This window comes from Primulina huaijiensis, unplaced genomic scaffold, assembly GCF_012295235.1.
Source record: "Primulina huaijiensis isolate GDHJ02 unplaced genomic scaffold, ASM1229523v2 scaffold25037, whole genome shotgun sequence".
In the NCBI taxonomy this organism is placed as follows: Eukaryota; Viridiplantae; Streptophyta; class Magnoliopsida; order Lamiales; family Gesneriaceae; genus Primulina; species Primulina huaijiensis.
This window is the reverse complement of record NW_027356117.1, coordinates 37,173-54,044: the sequence shown is the minus strand read 5'-3', so window position 1 is coordinate 54,044 and position 16,872 is coordinate 37,173. Positions and strand designations below refer to the sequence as shown.

Here is a 16,872-nt window from a genome sequence, read left to right as displayed (position 1 = left end):
TGTTAATCTTGCTTAAACGAATTGAACAGTATCAAAATTTGCCTAACAATGGTTTACATGAAATATAAATCTCATATTTTACAAAACCCAAACCTGAATTACGGTAAGAAAAATAAACCTTAATTACATTTAACATGATATGAATGATAATAGTTGTAATTAGAATTTAAGCTATGTTTAGACGCTTTAATCCTTATCAAACAAGCAAGCCTTTTCCAAAAGCAGCGCCGCCGTCTGGGGGACGAAACTCCAGTCATGTGATCCTTGCTTTTACTCCGTTTAACGGCGAGGCCACGCACCTCCGGCGGTCGGTAGTTCCGGATCAGTGGCCATTTAATCCCGTCGAAAAATGGGTGGCGTTTGATGTCCGTCGCACCCTTTGAGCACCCTAGCCTCCTTCTGGGGTCCTTCACCAACAGTTTCTCGATCAAGTCTCTGGCCTCCGCCATCCCGGACTCCTCAATCTCTCCTTCCGGCGAGCGGAATCTCACCTCTCTTGTCGATGCTATATTGCGCAGTGTTGACTCCTTGCTCCTACCCTTGAACGGCGTCGTGCCGTACAGTAACTCATAAATCAATACCCCGAACGCCCACCAGTCTACTCCGTTTCCATGACCGTATCCGGTGACCAATTCCGGCGCCAAGTACTCATGAGTACCGACACACGATCTCGAAAACGCTGCCGTTGGCTCCGCCACGAATTCTGTAACCCGTTGCACCCGTTGCCGATCTGTGAGACATGAATATCTAGTGGACCTGGCCTTAATCTGTGTCCGGTTTTCCAGTTTCAGAGAAACGTCAGATTGGAAACACAAATCAAAGTCTGATAACATAATGTGACCATCCTCACGGATTAATATGTTCTCCGGTTTAAGATCACGGTACACAATGCCCTGTGAATGTAGATACTCTAGAGCCAAGAGAACTTCAGCTGCGAAGAACCTGACAGCCTGAACCGATAACCGGTTCGTGGGTTGCTTACGTAGCAATGCATGTAGGTCTCCGTTGGGGCAGAAATCCATGAGAAGGCAAGTGTAATGCGAAACCTCCAAGTGGGCGTATAACGTAGGGAGAAAAGGGTGGTCGAGAGAGGAGAGAATTCGCGCCTCAGTTTTCACGTGAGAAAGTTTCTTAGAAGTCAAAGAATTACGATCAACGACCTTCAGAGCAAAGTTAGCATGATCATTGTCTCGCAAGCGACAGAGGAAGACGCGGCCAAGGTTCCCAGCCCCAACGAGACGTAGCAACTTGAGGTGGCGGAGGTGGAGCGAACCATCATATGACAATGTGGTCGCAGCCTTGATGGCAGCCCAGTTGGGATTGTCGTGGCGGCGATGCGGGCGGTGGTTAGCATTTTTTATGGCGGCGGAGGGAGTAGTGGTAGTGGAAGTAGTAGATAAGCGGGACTCATTGCAGCTCAAAGCTAAGCTGCTGCGGGCACTAACAGTACGGTCGGTGGTTGTAGTGGCGGTGGAGACGGAGGTGAAGCTCAAGTCCAGGTCTGAGTATCCTAAATTGTAGTAGTAAGCAGATTGTTCAAGCTCCATAATTTTTATTTTTAGGTAGATGATCGTATCACCAACTAGTGTGTGTATATATATATATATAGAGCAGAAGAAGGGATGGTAATGGAGGACAATGTAATTAATTTTAGTAACGTGTTTGGTCGACAATTATATAGGAACGGATCGGAAGAAGAAAACAGGTTTGGTTTAGTGAGGCTTACCACAGTAATAACAAATTATTTGTTATTAAACAAACAGTGATGCATGGACGAAGATTCGGAGAATTAAATGATGTTGGGACACTCTTTTGATTCTTCAGACAGCCTTCTTTTGTTTTTGTAACATCCCATCCACAATTATATGTATTTGTTGTTAATTAAATTACAATATTTGTTTGAGATTTTAGAAGAAATTATTGTAATAAACTTAATTATTTATTCATAAATAGTAATAAATGTAATTAATGTTGAACAAGTGGTCCAGCAGCTATTTCTGAATAAAATCTTTTGAATTTAAGTTTAATAGTAATAATAAAAATGTTACATGATTATCATCTGTCTCCGGGATCATAAATTTTAATAAAATAAAAGTGGTCTCTCTCCAAAAGTCATTAAACCGCGTCATTTTCTTCGTAATAGTTTACATTAATTGGCTACTTAATTGCATGGTTCTCCCTATTTTAATTTATTTATTATTTGAAATATCTCAAACTATTTTATTGTATTCATTCAACAATATCTACTTCCCCCATATCATATTGTTTTTCCGGACAGAGTTATAACTAGTGATCATTCATGCACCAAAATTAATAGATATATGTATATTATCATTTTTCCCCCAAAGCTTTCTCTGCTCAATTATATAATTTAATAATATGACATTAACTCTTCGTACAAAATTCGAAATTGACCTAATAAAAAAGTAGGAGGCTTAAATGTGATAAAGTGGGGGTGGATGAATAGCTAGCTAGCTGATCAAACCTATGGACTGAATCAGTCTCCAGCGCTGGCTAGCATGTAAATTAATGCACTCTCTGAATTCTGCAATTTCCCAATCCCAATAATATCACAAACTATGGGATTAATCCTCCCAATTTTCGAATTTTCAATTGTTTTTGAATTTTGTGTTTTTTTAGAATCAAGAATGAATTCATGTATATTTTTCGATTGTAGAATTTATATTTTATACTATAATTTTTTTTACTTGCGGGTTTTGTACTATTGTTTTTCGTTAAAAGGTTTAAGCGACGGTTTGGAAAACCGTAACAGGAGGCCTCGTCGCTATTTTGCAGCGACGGTTTCTCAAAAACAGTCGCTCTGAGCGACGGTTTTTCTTAACAAGACCGTCGCTAATATAGCGACGGGTTAATTAAATTGTCGCTAATATAGCGACGGTATAAATTAGACCGTCGCTAATAATAAGCGACGGTTTTAAATAACCGTCGCTGACTAAAAGCGACGGTGTTTGAAAACTCGTCGCTATATTAAGCGACGGTGTTTGGAAACCCGTCGCTATATTAAGCGACGGTTTATCGGAATACCGTCGCTATATAAAGTGAAGGTTTTTTTAAAGAACCGTAGCTTAATTAAGCTAGGTTTTCCTTTAAAAAAATTAAAAAGCATCAAAAAATACTAACCAAAATTTCATAAATACATACACCATAAATATTAAATTTTCGATAAAAAAAAAACTTTAAAAATCTTACTTGCTCGAAATATGCAGATCCACGTAACGTTGAAAGATTACACCGACGAGCAAATCTACGAAATTAATACAAAAAAATGTTAGTACAAGTAAAAAAAAACAGAAAATACGAAAAAATTTATAGAGTCTCGTTAAAAGAAAAAAATCCGAATAGGCGAAATCGCTGTAAGGTGTTCGCGAACTTCGGTATATAAAAGAATTATAGCGACGGTAGTCGAAAAACTTGTCGCCATTAGCGACAGTTTTTGAGAAACCGTCGCCGATCTAGATCGGCGACGGTTAGTAAACCTGTCGCTATTGGCGACAGTTTAGAAATTCAGTCGCGAAAGGCGACGGATTATATAAACCGTCGCAACATAATGCGACAGTTTTTCATTATACGGTCGCACATGGCGACGGGTATTTTAACCGTCGCACAAAATAGCGACGGTGACAAGAAACCGTTGCTAATTTAGCGACTGTTGTTGTAGAACTGTCGCTATAAGAGCGACGGTTTTAAATAAACCGTCGCTTAGTTTTGTAGACGACGGGTTTATGAATAACCGTCGCTATTATAGCGTCGGTGTTTAATAACCGTCGCTCAATGAGCGACGGTATATCAGAACCTGTCGCTAATATAGCGACGGGTTTTAAAAACCGTCGCTACGCTTTGAAAGCGACGGTTTACGGTTTATAAAAAACCGTCGCAACAAAAGCGACGGTTTACTAAAAACCGTCGCTATAGTGGCAACGGTTTATTAAAAACCGTCGCTATTCTACCCGTTTTTTTGTAGTGAAGTGTAGTATATTGTTGATGATTCTGCAGGTTGGTTAAAGCATTGGTCGGTTTTCAAGATTAATTGAATAGCTTGAACATTGACCAAAAGTAAACCATGCTAGTTGTATAGGTCCAGCTGGCACGTCTCTGTATTTAATAATATAATAAAAATAAAAAATACATGTTACGCACGGTATGTAACTCAGAAAATTTACTTTGAATTAATTTAAGCATGTGTTTATTAATTCACGGAGTTGCCTATACAAACAAAATCGATCGTCACCTTCAGAGACTGAACACATTGAAGCCACGATTCTTTATTTATGTAAAAAGAAATTCTTAATCAATATTATTATTGTAAAATTTTAGCTCATTTAAGTGCCATTTTGACTCAGTTATATGCATGGGACCCCACGTGGATGCTGCCAGCCACGTGGTCGACACCAGCCATACTTTGTCGCTGATTCACGTAAATTTTCTGATTAAAAAATGTCAGATGAATGAATATATGAATGAAAGTAGTGGAGATTATTCGCCAAACGATGCCATACGTACCAATCCACTCAATGCGTAAGAATTCAGTCTAATTTCAGGATTATTAATTCTAATTTTCTTATTCGTTTTTTAAAGATGATGCATCTTTCCTTGTGATTATTTATTTTTATGGAAGTTCGATCGTTTTATTTGGAGACAATTAAGGTAACTTAATTAGGAGAATATCCGATGCTGTCCTAAGGCTAAATGCAACGGCCTAATTAATTAATGTCATGCTTCCGATAGTATGAAAGTCAAATCAAGATTCCAAATCGAAGCTTGGTAAGGGCATAGTATTAGCTGATCCAATCGTAAAACTTGCATAATTGAGTTTCAAATTATATATCTTATAAATTCTCCACTCCTAAAATAAAAGTCATACTTATAATATCAAAATTTTAAGTTTTAGATGATGAAAAGTCGTCATTTGAAATATGTCACGTATACACATGGCTTCAAACATAAACAATAACTAAATGCATGGGGTTGGCCAATGAGCTATGATACAAATGATCAGAACGAAGATTTTGACAGGATCGAATATTTCCACATTTGCGCTGTTTGGATTTTAATTAAACATTTTTAAATTAAACAAACTCCAATAAATTATATTAACGTTATCAATTATTCTCGCTAATTGTCTCTCCACTTCACCACATTGTCACATGCATAAAAGTCCTCCATTGTTCCATTACCTTAAGCTTGTCCAGACCCAACATAATCACACACAGATACTTTATATTTTATATACGCACTCTTTTTTTCTTTTTTCTTTTTTTAATAAAGATTTTGTGTTACAATATAAGTTAGACAAATCAACAATGATATGATATTGTTCATTTTTATTCTAAGCTCTCATAGATTAATTTTAGACATTATCTAAAAGAGTTCATATCAATAGATATATATTCCATCTTATAAAAATGTGATCTTCTCCATCTATTTTCAACATGTAACTTTTGGTTACAATCCCAACAATATTTCATTTCACAACATAATGCATGTCCAAAACTAAATAGGAGGGTTTTATATTGATAAAGACAAGATTAAATAATTAGTTGCTCATTTGTTTAGTTTATATATACAAAAAGTTAAGAAAAGGGATACTGTCGAAAATACAGATGTGAGTGGTTCCAATTTGTCCGCTGCCCTCAGGATTGTGCACATCAAATATCAACAAAGACAAGCCGTATATGATCAGCAGCAGGAGATCGATAATCTAATATAATATAATACGAATGCCAAGTTATATATATATTAGGTGGAGGTTGTGAATAAGACGAAATATCGAACACTAGATATTTTATCTGTTTCAATTATATAAGTCATTTTTTTTATTTTTCCCAAATATATACTCATACATCTATATTTAGAACTATTCTTCTGATAGTTTCATAAATACTACTATTTAATTTGAGGTTTTGTAATTAAATACTTATTGGAAATATAATTATTTATATAAACACTCGTTAAATAAAGATGAGATTAGAAAATTGTTTGTATAATGGATAATTTCAATGAATTTCTTAAGTTGTCTGGTAAAAGAAACGTACAGCCACCTTTTATTGCACTAAAAAAACCACCACCTTACGCGGTAGCCCAGATACATAGTACCGGCCCATTTAGACATCCAATTCAAGATGCGCGATCCCACAGTGTACGTGGTGAAACCTTCATTTCCTATTGGTTCGATTATCGTCATTTCGGAACGGGTTTATTCTTATGATTTACCCAGCTTCATTCGTGTTTCCAACGCGCTTTGTGAAATTGACACGTTTCCTATCGTACTCACGCGCCGATGGTGGGATCCCTACACTTACCGCCATGCGAAAACCCGTTGGCTAGAAATCAGTATGTCGTCTCCCGCCATCTGCTTTGACCCAAACCCAAGACCTTTTTTCTCGACGAGTGTAATTCTAATGCCTTGCTCGCTTTTATATATTACTTTCCATTATGCATCATTCATGTATAAAGCTCCAAATTTTATAGATATTGGCCCACAATATTGTAACGCGTTTGCTTATTAGAGGTATTTTGTATTTCTTGGTGGGTGGTTTTTTTGTGGATAAACACACAGAGAGAGTATTCACAGCGGAACGAACTGTATGTTTGAGTTGATTTGACATGGCGGAAGCTAAGGTCCTTGTGGATAATAACAAGAAGATAAAGAAATTAATTGAGGTGAAAGGGTGGTGGAAGATGAAATGGGCTATAATAGGAGCGGTGGTGGTGTTAATGGTGGCGGTATCCCTAACAGTGAAGCATGATCGTGACCATAAATCTTGTCACTGTTCTCAGGTCCCTTCTTTTCCCTTATCGTTTTTCTTTTTCATTTTCCGGTCGTGCAGTTGAGCTCTTCTGTCTTGTTTATTGTGGGATTCAATGCTTGATTTGTTCATCTCATTTATTTCTTCTTACGGCTGCTTGATTTGTGAATTTATCAATTTCCCTTGATTTCCGGTCAGACAGTATGAAACTTTTTTTCTCAATATTTTACTTGCTTCTTGTGCAGGATTCCCGAAAATATACAGGCATTGTTGGGGACTGTTGTTGTGACTATGAAACAATGGACACTATAAATGAGGCAGTTCTGCATCCTTTACTTCAAGAGCTCGTTAAAACTTCATTTTTTCGATATTTTAAGGTTGGGCATCAACTTTTGCTACCAAATTTAGAATATTCTGAATGGTTTGATTCCAAAATGGTTTATGTTAGAGATTGTATCAGCAATTCATTTTAAGGGTCCACCACCATAAGTTTACGCATCGCTGTCACCTAAAACAATAACTTACAATTTGTTGGGATTGATTTGATGCAAACAAGATCAGAATTTTCTATTCACTAAATTAAAAATAACCATTTGATACTGCAGCATGAGTTCTTAGATCTAATGTAACTCATCAAATATAACAGGTTAAGTTGTGGTGTGAATGCCCTTTTTGGCCTGATGATGGCATGTGCGAGTTACGTGATTGTAGTGTATGTGAATGCCCAGAAGATGAATTTCCTGAACCCTTTAAGAAGGCGATGCTGTACGGTCTTCCATCAGATGATTTAAAATGCCAAGAAGGGAACCAACAGGATGTTGTTGATCGGACACTAGATTCAAAGGCCTTTACAGGATGGATTGAAGCGGATAATCCTTGGACTCATGATGATGAGACCGATAACCGTAAAATTCCTTTATCCTTTTCCAAGCATTCATATTGTAATTATGTATTGCTGTTGCTTGCTTTACAAATTTTTAGGGTCTAAACATCAAAACATAAGTTGTGGTTGTCCCTTTTTTCTGTTAATCTTGTTTGTATTCCTCTGTTAACTCGACTTGAAATTATCTATACCTTACAGTTATAATTGAACCATTTGGATGCTTGCTGATTACGATCACTTTGTTTTAGTTGCTTATACTCCTTTTCAAGTGCATGGAGAATTATGCGGATAATAAAGAATATTTTCTCTATTTTGCAGGTGAGATGACATATGTTAATCTGCAATTGAATCCTGAACGATATACTGGCTATACTGGGGCATCAGCGAGGAGGATATGGGTTGCTATATATTCTGAAAACTGTCCAAAATGTGCGTTTCTTGTATCTTCGTTATTCTATGGTTTGGATGTCTGAATTTTAGCAAACAGAGTACAGCAGTTGTCTCATTAATCGAGGAGTTTTTTTCTTGTTTCTTAGTACTATATGATGACAATTATTTTGTGTGATGCTTATTCTTTACTAAAGTTGTTCTGGAGTAAATGAAAGTAAGTTTATTTAGCTGATGCTATGTATTATGCACAGATCAAGAAGTTCCTACACGTGTGTGTGTGATTCTTTGTTTCTTTGTTATTTTTTCGGTGGCTACCAAACCTGATTTCTGAAGCTGCACGCCGATTTTAGAAACAGTACTTGACTACTTGAGTAATAAATAGAAGTTCTAGATAATTCCCAAATTGTACTTGAACTGAACTTTCTTTTATTTATTTTTATTTATCATAGATACGTCTGGAGAAATTTGCCCGGAGAAAAGAGTGTTATACAAGTTAATATCAGGGCTTCACTCCTCAATCTCAATTCACGTTGCTTCAGACTGCCTGCTTGATGAAACTAAAAATCTGGTTTGCTTCAACTTCCCCTTGTATTGTCATAATTTTAATTAAATTCTTGTTTTTCTTTTGTTATTTTTAGCAAATCTTTCTCGAATCTCCTGTAAAAGTATACAGTTGAACTTTTGTTGATTTAAATTTTGCCTTAAAACTGGTTTTGAAGCATTATTTCAATTCTGCGTAGACATGTAACCATCCTGCTTGGACCGTGCTAACCGAAAACACTTTTTTATGTGTGCAATGTCAGTGGGGCAGCAATCTGGAGTTGATGTATGATCGTGTTTTTCGATTTCCGGATCATGTTAGAAACTTATACTTCACTTTCATGTTTGTTCTCCGAGCTGTGGAAAAAGTAAGCCTTTATTTTTTTCTGGATTTATAACGATTTGCCTTAGTTATACAAGGTGTACGTAATGTTCATTTCTCTTTGTATTTGATCTAGGAAGCAACTTACTTGGAGCAGGCAGAGTACGATACTGGTAACCTTGAGGAGGACCTGAAAGCACATTCTTTAATGCGACAACTAGTTTACAATCCGAAACTGCAGGCTGCATGTCCACTTCCATTTGATGAAGCTAAGTTGTGGCAAGGTCAAAGTGGACCTGAACTGAAGCTTGAGATTCAGAAGAACTTCAAAAACATTAGGTCTGAATTTAACTTCTTGTCACTGTATATAATTATTATCATCTATTGATTTTCACGAAAATTTGATACTTTGTTATTTAATGGATGATGGGTTTTTGAGTTTTAGGCAAATGAATTCAAAGTTCGTGATAACTGCTTTAAAAGTTGGCACTTTCTGTAGCATGTGTATAGTATGTCATAAATTCTGTGAACGATTTGTAGTTTAGTATTTTTTGTGCTTAATTTTTATAAATCTTGAAGGCAGCGCTTAGCCTATGTTCTTGATATTACAGTGCTCTGATGGATTGTGTTGGATGTGAGAAGTGTCGTCTTTGGGGCAAACTTCAGGTGCTCGGCCTTGGAACCGCATTGAAGATTCTCTTCTCTGTTGATGGCAAGAACCAGCAAAACCAGCCTGTAAGTTTCATGTGAAAAATCTAATAATCCTATCTATCGAAAACAATTTTCACAAACGATACATGCATTTCTAAATCTCTATCTTCTCAGCAGCTGCAACTGCAAAGGAACGAAGTAATCGCCTTGGTGAACCTGCTTCATCGTCTGTCAGAATCTGTGAAGCTCGTCCAAGATATCGGCCCTTCAGTCGAGCAAACAATGGAGGGGTTCAGATCATCACCGCCGCAACAAGAAACGCGTGTTTGGCAAAGAATTCGCCAAGCAGTGTGTATAAATCAGTCATCACTGGCTGATACTCTTATACCATTTTTCAAAGCTCTAAAGAGAACCTTATAATGTAATAGGAACCACATCCATCAAATAGCTGAATTAGCAAAGAGTAAGCAATTTGGATATTAGTTTTGGAGATTGTCTGGTGCCGAGTTTCGAAAAATCTTATATAAATTAATATATAAAGTTCTATAGTTAGTTATAATATTAAATTTTTAAGTAAATAATACAAAAAAAAAATCAATTTATATCACTCCCAATGTGTAAATGGAGTAGTTATTAACAAATATCTGACGAAAAATATAATAAGAAACAAGCTTGTAACAAAGTAATTGGGACGGAAGAAAATTTCAAATTCAAAATGCCCGAAAAATTTTATTTATTCTTTCACAATGAGTGTACGGAGTAATTATTATTACGAGTACTTTTTGTATATTAGTGAACGGATGCATGTGTTGCGTGTTTGTGCAATATTTTTATAATTCATTTGATTTATATTTAAATGAGAATCAAAATATAATTATAAGAAATAGTGATAGATTAAAGTGCAATTTTGATAGAAAACAATTTGATGAATTTGTCCATAACGGAGGGGCAAAAATGGATATATATATTTTGGTGTCATTGACGATTTCTATCATGTTCTCAACTTTAATAAAATAGAATATATATATATGATCAATGCATATATATTAACATTTTTTTATGTAAAATACTTTGTGTATAACATATGGCGATTATGTAAAAAATTTAAAAATGAAATTGTTATAATAATTTGTATGTGACAAAGATATGATCATCTAAAACTTTAATAATATGCATAAATATAAATAAACATTTTATTAGAATATACTAGTTATAGATGAAATATAAATTATGAATAATTTTTTTAAAAAAAATATAATATTTTGTAATTATGAAGAAGTTTTTTTTATTAAAAAAAACAGAATATTTTTTAATTTGAGAAGAGTGATATTTTATTTTTGGCTTATTGCAAAATACCGAGTTTTGCATATTAGTTACTCTAAAATCATCGACTTTAATAATGTAGTAGTGTCTTAGTGCACACATTGCTACTTATACAATTGGTTTTTTTTTTTTTTTTTTGATTTGTGATTATTTTTTTATAGATTTTTATTTGATAATAATAATGTAATTATATTAACACAAAAAGTATTGTGAGATGATTTCATATATCAATTTTGTTAGACGAATACTTTATTTGGGTCATTCATGAAAAATAATACTTTTTTATGCCAAAAATATATTTTTTATTGTAAATATGAGCAGAGTTCATAAATAAAGATCCGCGAGACCATATCACAAGAGACTACTCTTATATTACATATGTCGTTTATAGATATAGTGCGTGGATATTGAATTTTAGAAAGTGAGTGATAGTAGTTATGGGTAAATAATATATTTACTAAAATAAGTTTTATTGTATTTTATAATAAATGTTTTTTTTATATTTTCAAGGTTGATATATGAATTTTTGTAAAATTCGATTAATGTCATAAAGTTGTATCACCAAAGATCTTATAAAATTGATCTTCCGTATGCACTATGTGAGGGTCAACACCGTTGAGGTAATGTCCACTTATTGAATATATAGTTTTATCGCATCCAACAATAGGTGAACGTTATCACAACGTTGATCACATATGTGTCTGTGATGAATGCTTAGAAAATTAAACATACATATATATACACAAACATTATTAAAACAAAAGCTCTACCCGCACATATATTTATGTTATATTATGTTCGTAAAGTTGAGTGACTTAGAGTAATTAATTTTGATGTTATAATATTAATTTTTAATTATAAAAAACACACATCTTCTCGAATTATAATTTTTTTATTTAATAAAAATATCATAAAAATTATTATAAAAACTATTTTTAAAATTTTCGAATTTTATTATTATCTCTATATTTTCTACACAAAATTTTTAATATATATGTATACATATGGTGGCGAGGTATATAAATATTAAAAAAAACGACGTAATAGAGATGGAAGAAAAATTCAAATTCAAAGTCGTAAAAGGAACGGTATGCCTCTAAGTTAAGAAAAGGCCTCAAGTCAAAGATTTTATTTTTTTGAATGAAAAGATTTTATTTTTGGCATGACGTGAAGCACTGAAATATCTGGGAAACCCGTGGCCTTCAAAATTTATCGTTTGAATCAGTCAAAATAAATAAATAAAAATTTATCGTTTGAATCTTCAACACTGATTTTTTTTAAAAAAAAAATAGATCAGCCATTGAAAAATGAGCCATGATAACAAAAATTATAGGCATTCTATTTCAGTCTTTCCATACGTAATAATTGAATAGAAAAAGATTCTTTCATTGTCTCGATCCTAAAAATGAATGATAAAAAATACCACCAAAACCCAATACTTCAAACGAAATTAAATAAAATACTTCATATATAAAGTATGAAAAAATATCTATAACTTCATTTCCAAAACTCATCTCCAACCTTAAGTAGTTAAGACAGTCTTAAATATATATATTTATTATATATTCATTAGACGGATCAATTCAATATATATAAGCTTAAAATAAAAGTTTTTTGATAAAAAAATAAATTTTTTTTTGGAGTTGATGATCGATATCCTAATGTATATATTCATTTTATTTCTTTTTATTAATAATAGATGTACCAGTTTCAAAAAAAATACAGTTAAAAATTCTGACCGGAATTTTCTAACCGGACCCACGTATGTAATGAATTATAAATAGAAGGTTGTATATATATATTTGGTATAATTTAAGGGGAAGTTTGTGAAAAATCTACAATCAAAATATTTTTTTGGTTCACTCCCTACCCACAAAATTGTTGTACTATGTCATACAAAATGTGGTACACTTCATGTGGAAATATGGTACTAAAAAAGGACCCAGGGACTGAACACAAAAAAAATCGACGGCTAAGGACTGAAGATCAATTTCCCGATAATTTAATGGTAGTAGAATAAAATAGAGAAATTAATTTAAATTGCTAAAATCCTTATATTTAAATAATATTTTTTTATTACAATTTGGGCAAAGTTCGAATGATATGCCTGTGCGACTTCCCCTCTATTTGTCGAAAATTAACCTTTTAATATCCCTGATTCAACGATTCTAGATCTTATCCTGCCATAAAAGTCGGCCTGACCAAATTACTTAATTACCAAACCTCCGACGCTATAAATGACAAAGAAACTAAACTCACCTTTTTACAAAACTCAAACACAAACCTTTTTTCTGCACTTCAACATGATCAGTATCATGTCTTTCCTTCTACTAGCACTATCTGTCTCGATAATTTTCCTTTTCAATCTCTTTAGACCAAAAAAATCCGAGGCTCGCCTTCCACCAGGTCCAAAAGGGCTCCCGTTGATTGGGAACCTTCATGAATTCGATCCCATGCATCCCCACCTCTACCTCTACGAACTCGCCAAGAAGCATGGCCCGCTCATGCAGATGAAATTCGGTTGTCGACCCGCGATTGTGATTTCTTCAGCCAGAGTAGCCAAATTAGCCTTGAAGAATAATGACCTAGCCTTCTCAGGCAGACCACCACTTATTGGCTTCCAAAAATATTCTTACAATGGAAAGGATATTACTCTATCTAATTACAACGAGACTTGGAGGGAAATGAGGAAACTAAGCCTGATTCATCTGTTTAGTGTCAAGCAGGTGGTTTCGTTTCGTCCTCTTCGAAAAGATGAAGTTTCTACCATGATCCAAGATATGATCAAGAAATCTGTTTCGTCCGAGGTGATAAACTTGAGCCGTGCTGCGTTCTTTTTAACTAACAGGATCATATGTCGAGCTGGATTCGGGAAGAAGTACGATGAGATGGGTAAAAGAAGGTTCGACGAATGTCTGAAAGAAACTCAAGAACTATGTGTAGCCTTCTTTTTTGGTGATTATTTCCCTTTCTTGGGTTGGCTTGACAAATTGACTGGGATGAATTCTAGACTTGAGAAGAACTTTAGGGATCTGGATAAAATTTATCAAGAAACTATAGACGATCATCTTGATCCAAATCGGCCCGAGTCGATGAGGGGAGACATTCTTGATTTGTTGATTCAGTTGAAACAAGAGCAAGCCGCTCCAGTTCCAATTGAATGGGAAAATGTCAAGGGAATTCTCATGGTATGACTTTCAAATCTAGATTTAGCTCAATACATATTTCAAAAAATTTAGAAAGTAAGTATTAAAATATTATATTATACCATACTATTTTTGTCCCTTGAACCATTTTCTATTGTTACTGCGCATTAATTGACGACTCTTTAAACGCTAATTCTCCAAGATTCTTGATTCTTTTGTTATGTGTACTGAATTTTTATCACAGAATGTATTCATAGCTGGAACCGATACAAGTGCATCGCTGATAGTATGGGCTATGACCGCTCTCATCAAGAAACCCGAAGTAATGAAGAAAGCACAAGAAGAAGTTCGAAATGTGTTGGGAAACAAAGGTACCGTAGATGAAGATGATATCCAAAATCTTCCTTATCTAAAAGCAATCATCAAAGAAACACTAAGATTGTTCCCTCCGACTCCACTCTCGGTTCCAAGAGAAACTATACAAAAGTCCACTGTAGATGGGTTTGAAATCCCAGAGAAAACCATGGTGTATGTGAATGTTCATGCAATCGGTTTAGATCCTGAATATTGGGAAAATCCGACTGAATTTTTACCAGATCGATTCTTGAATAGTGCCATCGACTACAGGGGGCATGATTTTGGGCTACTCCCGTTTGGATCGGGTAGAAGAGGATGCCCCGGAATGAATCTTGGTCTCGCGACTGTGGAGCTTGCACTCGCCAATCTTCTTTACTCCTTTGACTGGGAACTGCCTCATGGAATGAAGAAAGAAGACATTGACATGGAAGTGTCTCCTGGAGTTACAAGTCACAAGAAAATTGATCTTTGCCTTGTGGGCAAATGCTACGAATATAATATTTAGTAAGATTGACTTGATATGGCATTTGAGTTACAGAGATGCATAAATGGCTCTGGTTTTCATTGTAATATAAACTGTGTGAGAAAATATCATTAGCGTTAAGTAGCCGCAATAAATATGTATCATCGTAATTTTCTCAAGTTTTGTCAACTCTTCCTCTCCGTTTCATCGCTATTTCAGGACTCACAACTGAGACTCAAAACTACCCTTCCCTTCGTTACAAATTAATTTATAGTTTTGCAGAAATAGCTTTAACGGAATTCTGCAAGTTCATGTTCAGCAAATTTGATGCCATTTTAGATTTCATGAACTACAATTCATGAGATAGTTTCTTGGCCAATTCATTAATTGATCTGTTCACAATGTATCAGAATTCAGGATTATATGAAGCAGCACGAGACTGTAGACACTACTCAAGAAAAATAAGCACCAAAAGAAGCACGCAACAATTATTTCTACCTTTAATATTATTATTCGTTGCAAACATTTTAGTAGTTTACATGGCTAACTTGTCAGATTCAGTCCGAATCATGGGTAAATCTCATCAAGTCTGAAAGGTGGCGATTTCAATCCCTTTATTAACGTGCGCAACGGGTGCGTCGAACTTGCTGAAAAGCCTGTAGGAGGAAATGATTGAAAGGCCAGCATAACAAAGGGTTACGATGAACGTGATGGCTATGGATGCAGTGGCCTTGCGGCAGAACCCGCCGAATGAGCTGCAAGTTTCATTCCATGTTATGGTCACGTCGCCTTTGTATGCTAAGTACACCACTTCAGTAGATATGGCTCCCGCGGCAAGGATGATGTAAGTGAGCAGCTGCACTAAGCAAGATCAAGCCATGGACATTTTCTTTCTGAATAATTTCATCAACGGAAATGAGACTACTACTTTATAGCCTCGTATAAATCACGTGTCTTGATCAAATGAAAGAAAATAAAATTCTATACGTGAGAAATTTTAGACTAGTGTAAGTTTTGCTCCGAAATTACATCAGATAATTTAAATTGTTAGTATATATGCCCCATCGATGGAAATTGAAATCAATCAAATGTTTATTCAAATTGACTAATTAAAAGACGTTTTTTGTTTGTATTCTACAAATGGTATCTGTTGGAATAATTTGTATTTTTATAACATATTTTCTAAAAAAATCATAGAAATATTGAACAACGTCATACTAGGGATTATTTGCAAACTTAAAAACAGAGTGCTTAAAGTGATTCTTCACTTTTTTCACTTGAATTGGAAAAATCAGACTCCATTTAATTCAAATCATTAATCTCTAAGTCAAAATTAGGTAGTATTTGCAAACTAAAGAAACAGAGTGCTTAATCACTTTTTTCCCGAGGTAATTGGATCCAATCAATCTCAGACAAACCTGGTCGAGGAGAAAGAAAACCCACGCCATGGACAAATTGGACGGCCGGGGGACAGCCGCTGCAATAGCCGAAAGAAGGGAATAGCCGGCACAAATGCCACTCGCATGCACCAGATACCTACAAAAATTAATTAATTGATTTTACGATTTTATATATAACACATCGATCCCAAAATATATATAATTTAAAAATTTCCAGGAAATTACCTGAAGGCTCCTAGATCGGAATAAGACAAGGAGCCATACTCGTTACTCTGTGAATTCTTGAGCATGACAACTAGCGCCACCACGCAAAGCCCCATCGGAAGAATCCTTAGCAGCGTCTCCGCCGTGCGCATGGTGGAGCTCCCGCCGCTTCCATCAACCTCATTCGCACCCATTTCTGACGGGGAAGAACCAACTGGAATCGCACTATCTTTATTCATAATAACTCGAGAAATGGCCCTCTTTTTTACAGAAGTATACTTACTGGTGCAACCACTTATAAATGCAAATGGGTGAAGTTTGGTGGTAAATTAACTGCGCATTAATGGAGACCACGCTTTCCCATGTAAATATTTTAGCTGATCCATGGACAAGTACTCTACATATAAAATCTTGGACGTTGTCATT

General features: G+C 35.0%; 4 protein-coding genes across 5 annotated transcripts; 2 read left to right on the top strand and 2 right to left on the bottom strand.

The window, feature by feature from the left end:
* Positions 1–43: 43 nt before the first annotated feature.
* Positions 44–1,815, bottom strand: LOC140967447 (serine/threonine-protein kinase WAG1-like). The gene has a single exon (XM_073427972.1). It carries the CDS (start codon positions 1,545–1,547, stop codon positions 120–122), a length of 1,428 nt encoding a protein of 475 aa, XP_073284073.1. The 5' UTR covers positions 1,548–1,815; the 3' UTR covers positions 44–119.
* Positions 1,816–6,204: 4,389 nt separating this feature from the next.
* LOC140967381 (endoplasmic reticulum oxidoreductin-1-like) lies at positions 6,205–10,043 on the top strand. Of its 2 annotated transcripts, none has more exons than XM_073427860.1 (9): positions 6,205–6,798; positions 7,013–7,144; positions 7,414–7,672; positions 7,969–8,079; positions 8,490–8,608; positions 8,844–8,948; positions 9,039–9,241; positions 9,514–9,637; positions 9,728–10,043. In XM_073427860.1, exons 1-9 carry the CDS (start codon positions 6,625–6,627, stop codon positions 9,971–9,973), a joined length of 1,473 nt encoding a protein of 490 aa, XP_073283961.1. In that variant the 5' UTR covers positions 6,205–6,624; the 3' UTR covers positions 9,974–10,043. The 2 variants fall into 2 exon arrangements, with proteins under 2 accessions (XP_073283961.1, XP_073283962.1); XM_073427861.1 differs by having other exon boundaries at positions 6,211–6,798; positions 9,731–10,043.
* A 3,083-nt stretch (positions 10,044–13,126) lies between these two features.
* Positions 13,127–15,053, top strand: LOC140967415 (cytochrome P450 83B1-like). Its single transcript, XM_073427925.1, has 2 exons — positions 13,127–14,064; positions 14,267–15,053. Exons 1-2 carry the CDS (start codon positions 13,180–13,182, stop codon positions 14,882–14,884), a joined length of 1,503 nt encoding a protein of 500 aa, XP_073284026.1. The 5' UTR covers positions 13,127–13,179; the 3' UTR covers positions 14,885–15,053.
* A 264-nt stretch (positions 15,054–15,317) lies between these two features.
* Positions 15,318–16,723, bottom strand: LOC140967416 (CASP-like protein 2A1). The gene is made up of 3 exons (XM_073427926.1): positions 16,468–16,723; positions 16,261–16,378; positions 15,318–15,698 (listed from the first exon to the last, which is right to left on the bottom strand). The coding sequence occupies exons 1-3, from the start codon at positions 16,683–16,685 to the stop codon at positions 15,426–15,428; spliced, it is 609 nt and encodes a 202-aa protein (XP_073284027.1). The 5' UTR covers positions 16,686–16,723; the 3' UTR covers positions 15,318–15,425.
* Between the last annotated feature and the right edge of the window lie 149 nt (positions 16,724–16,872).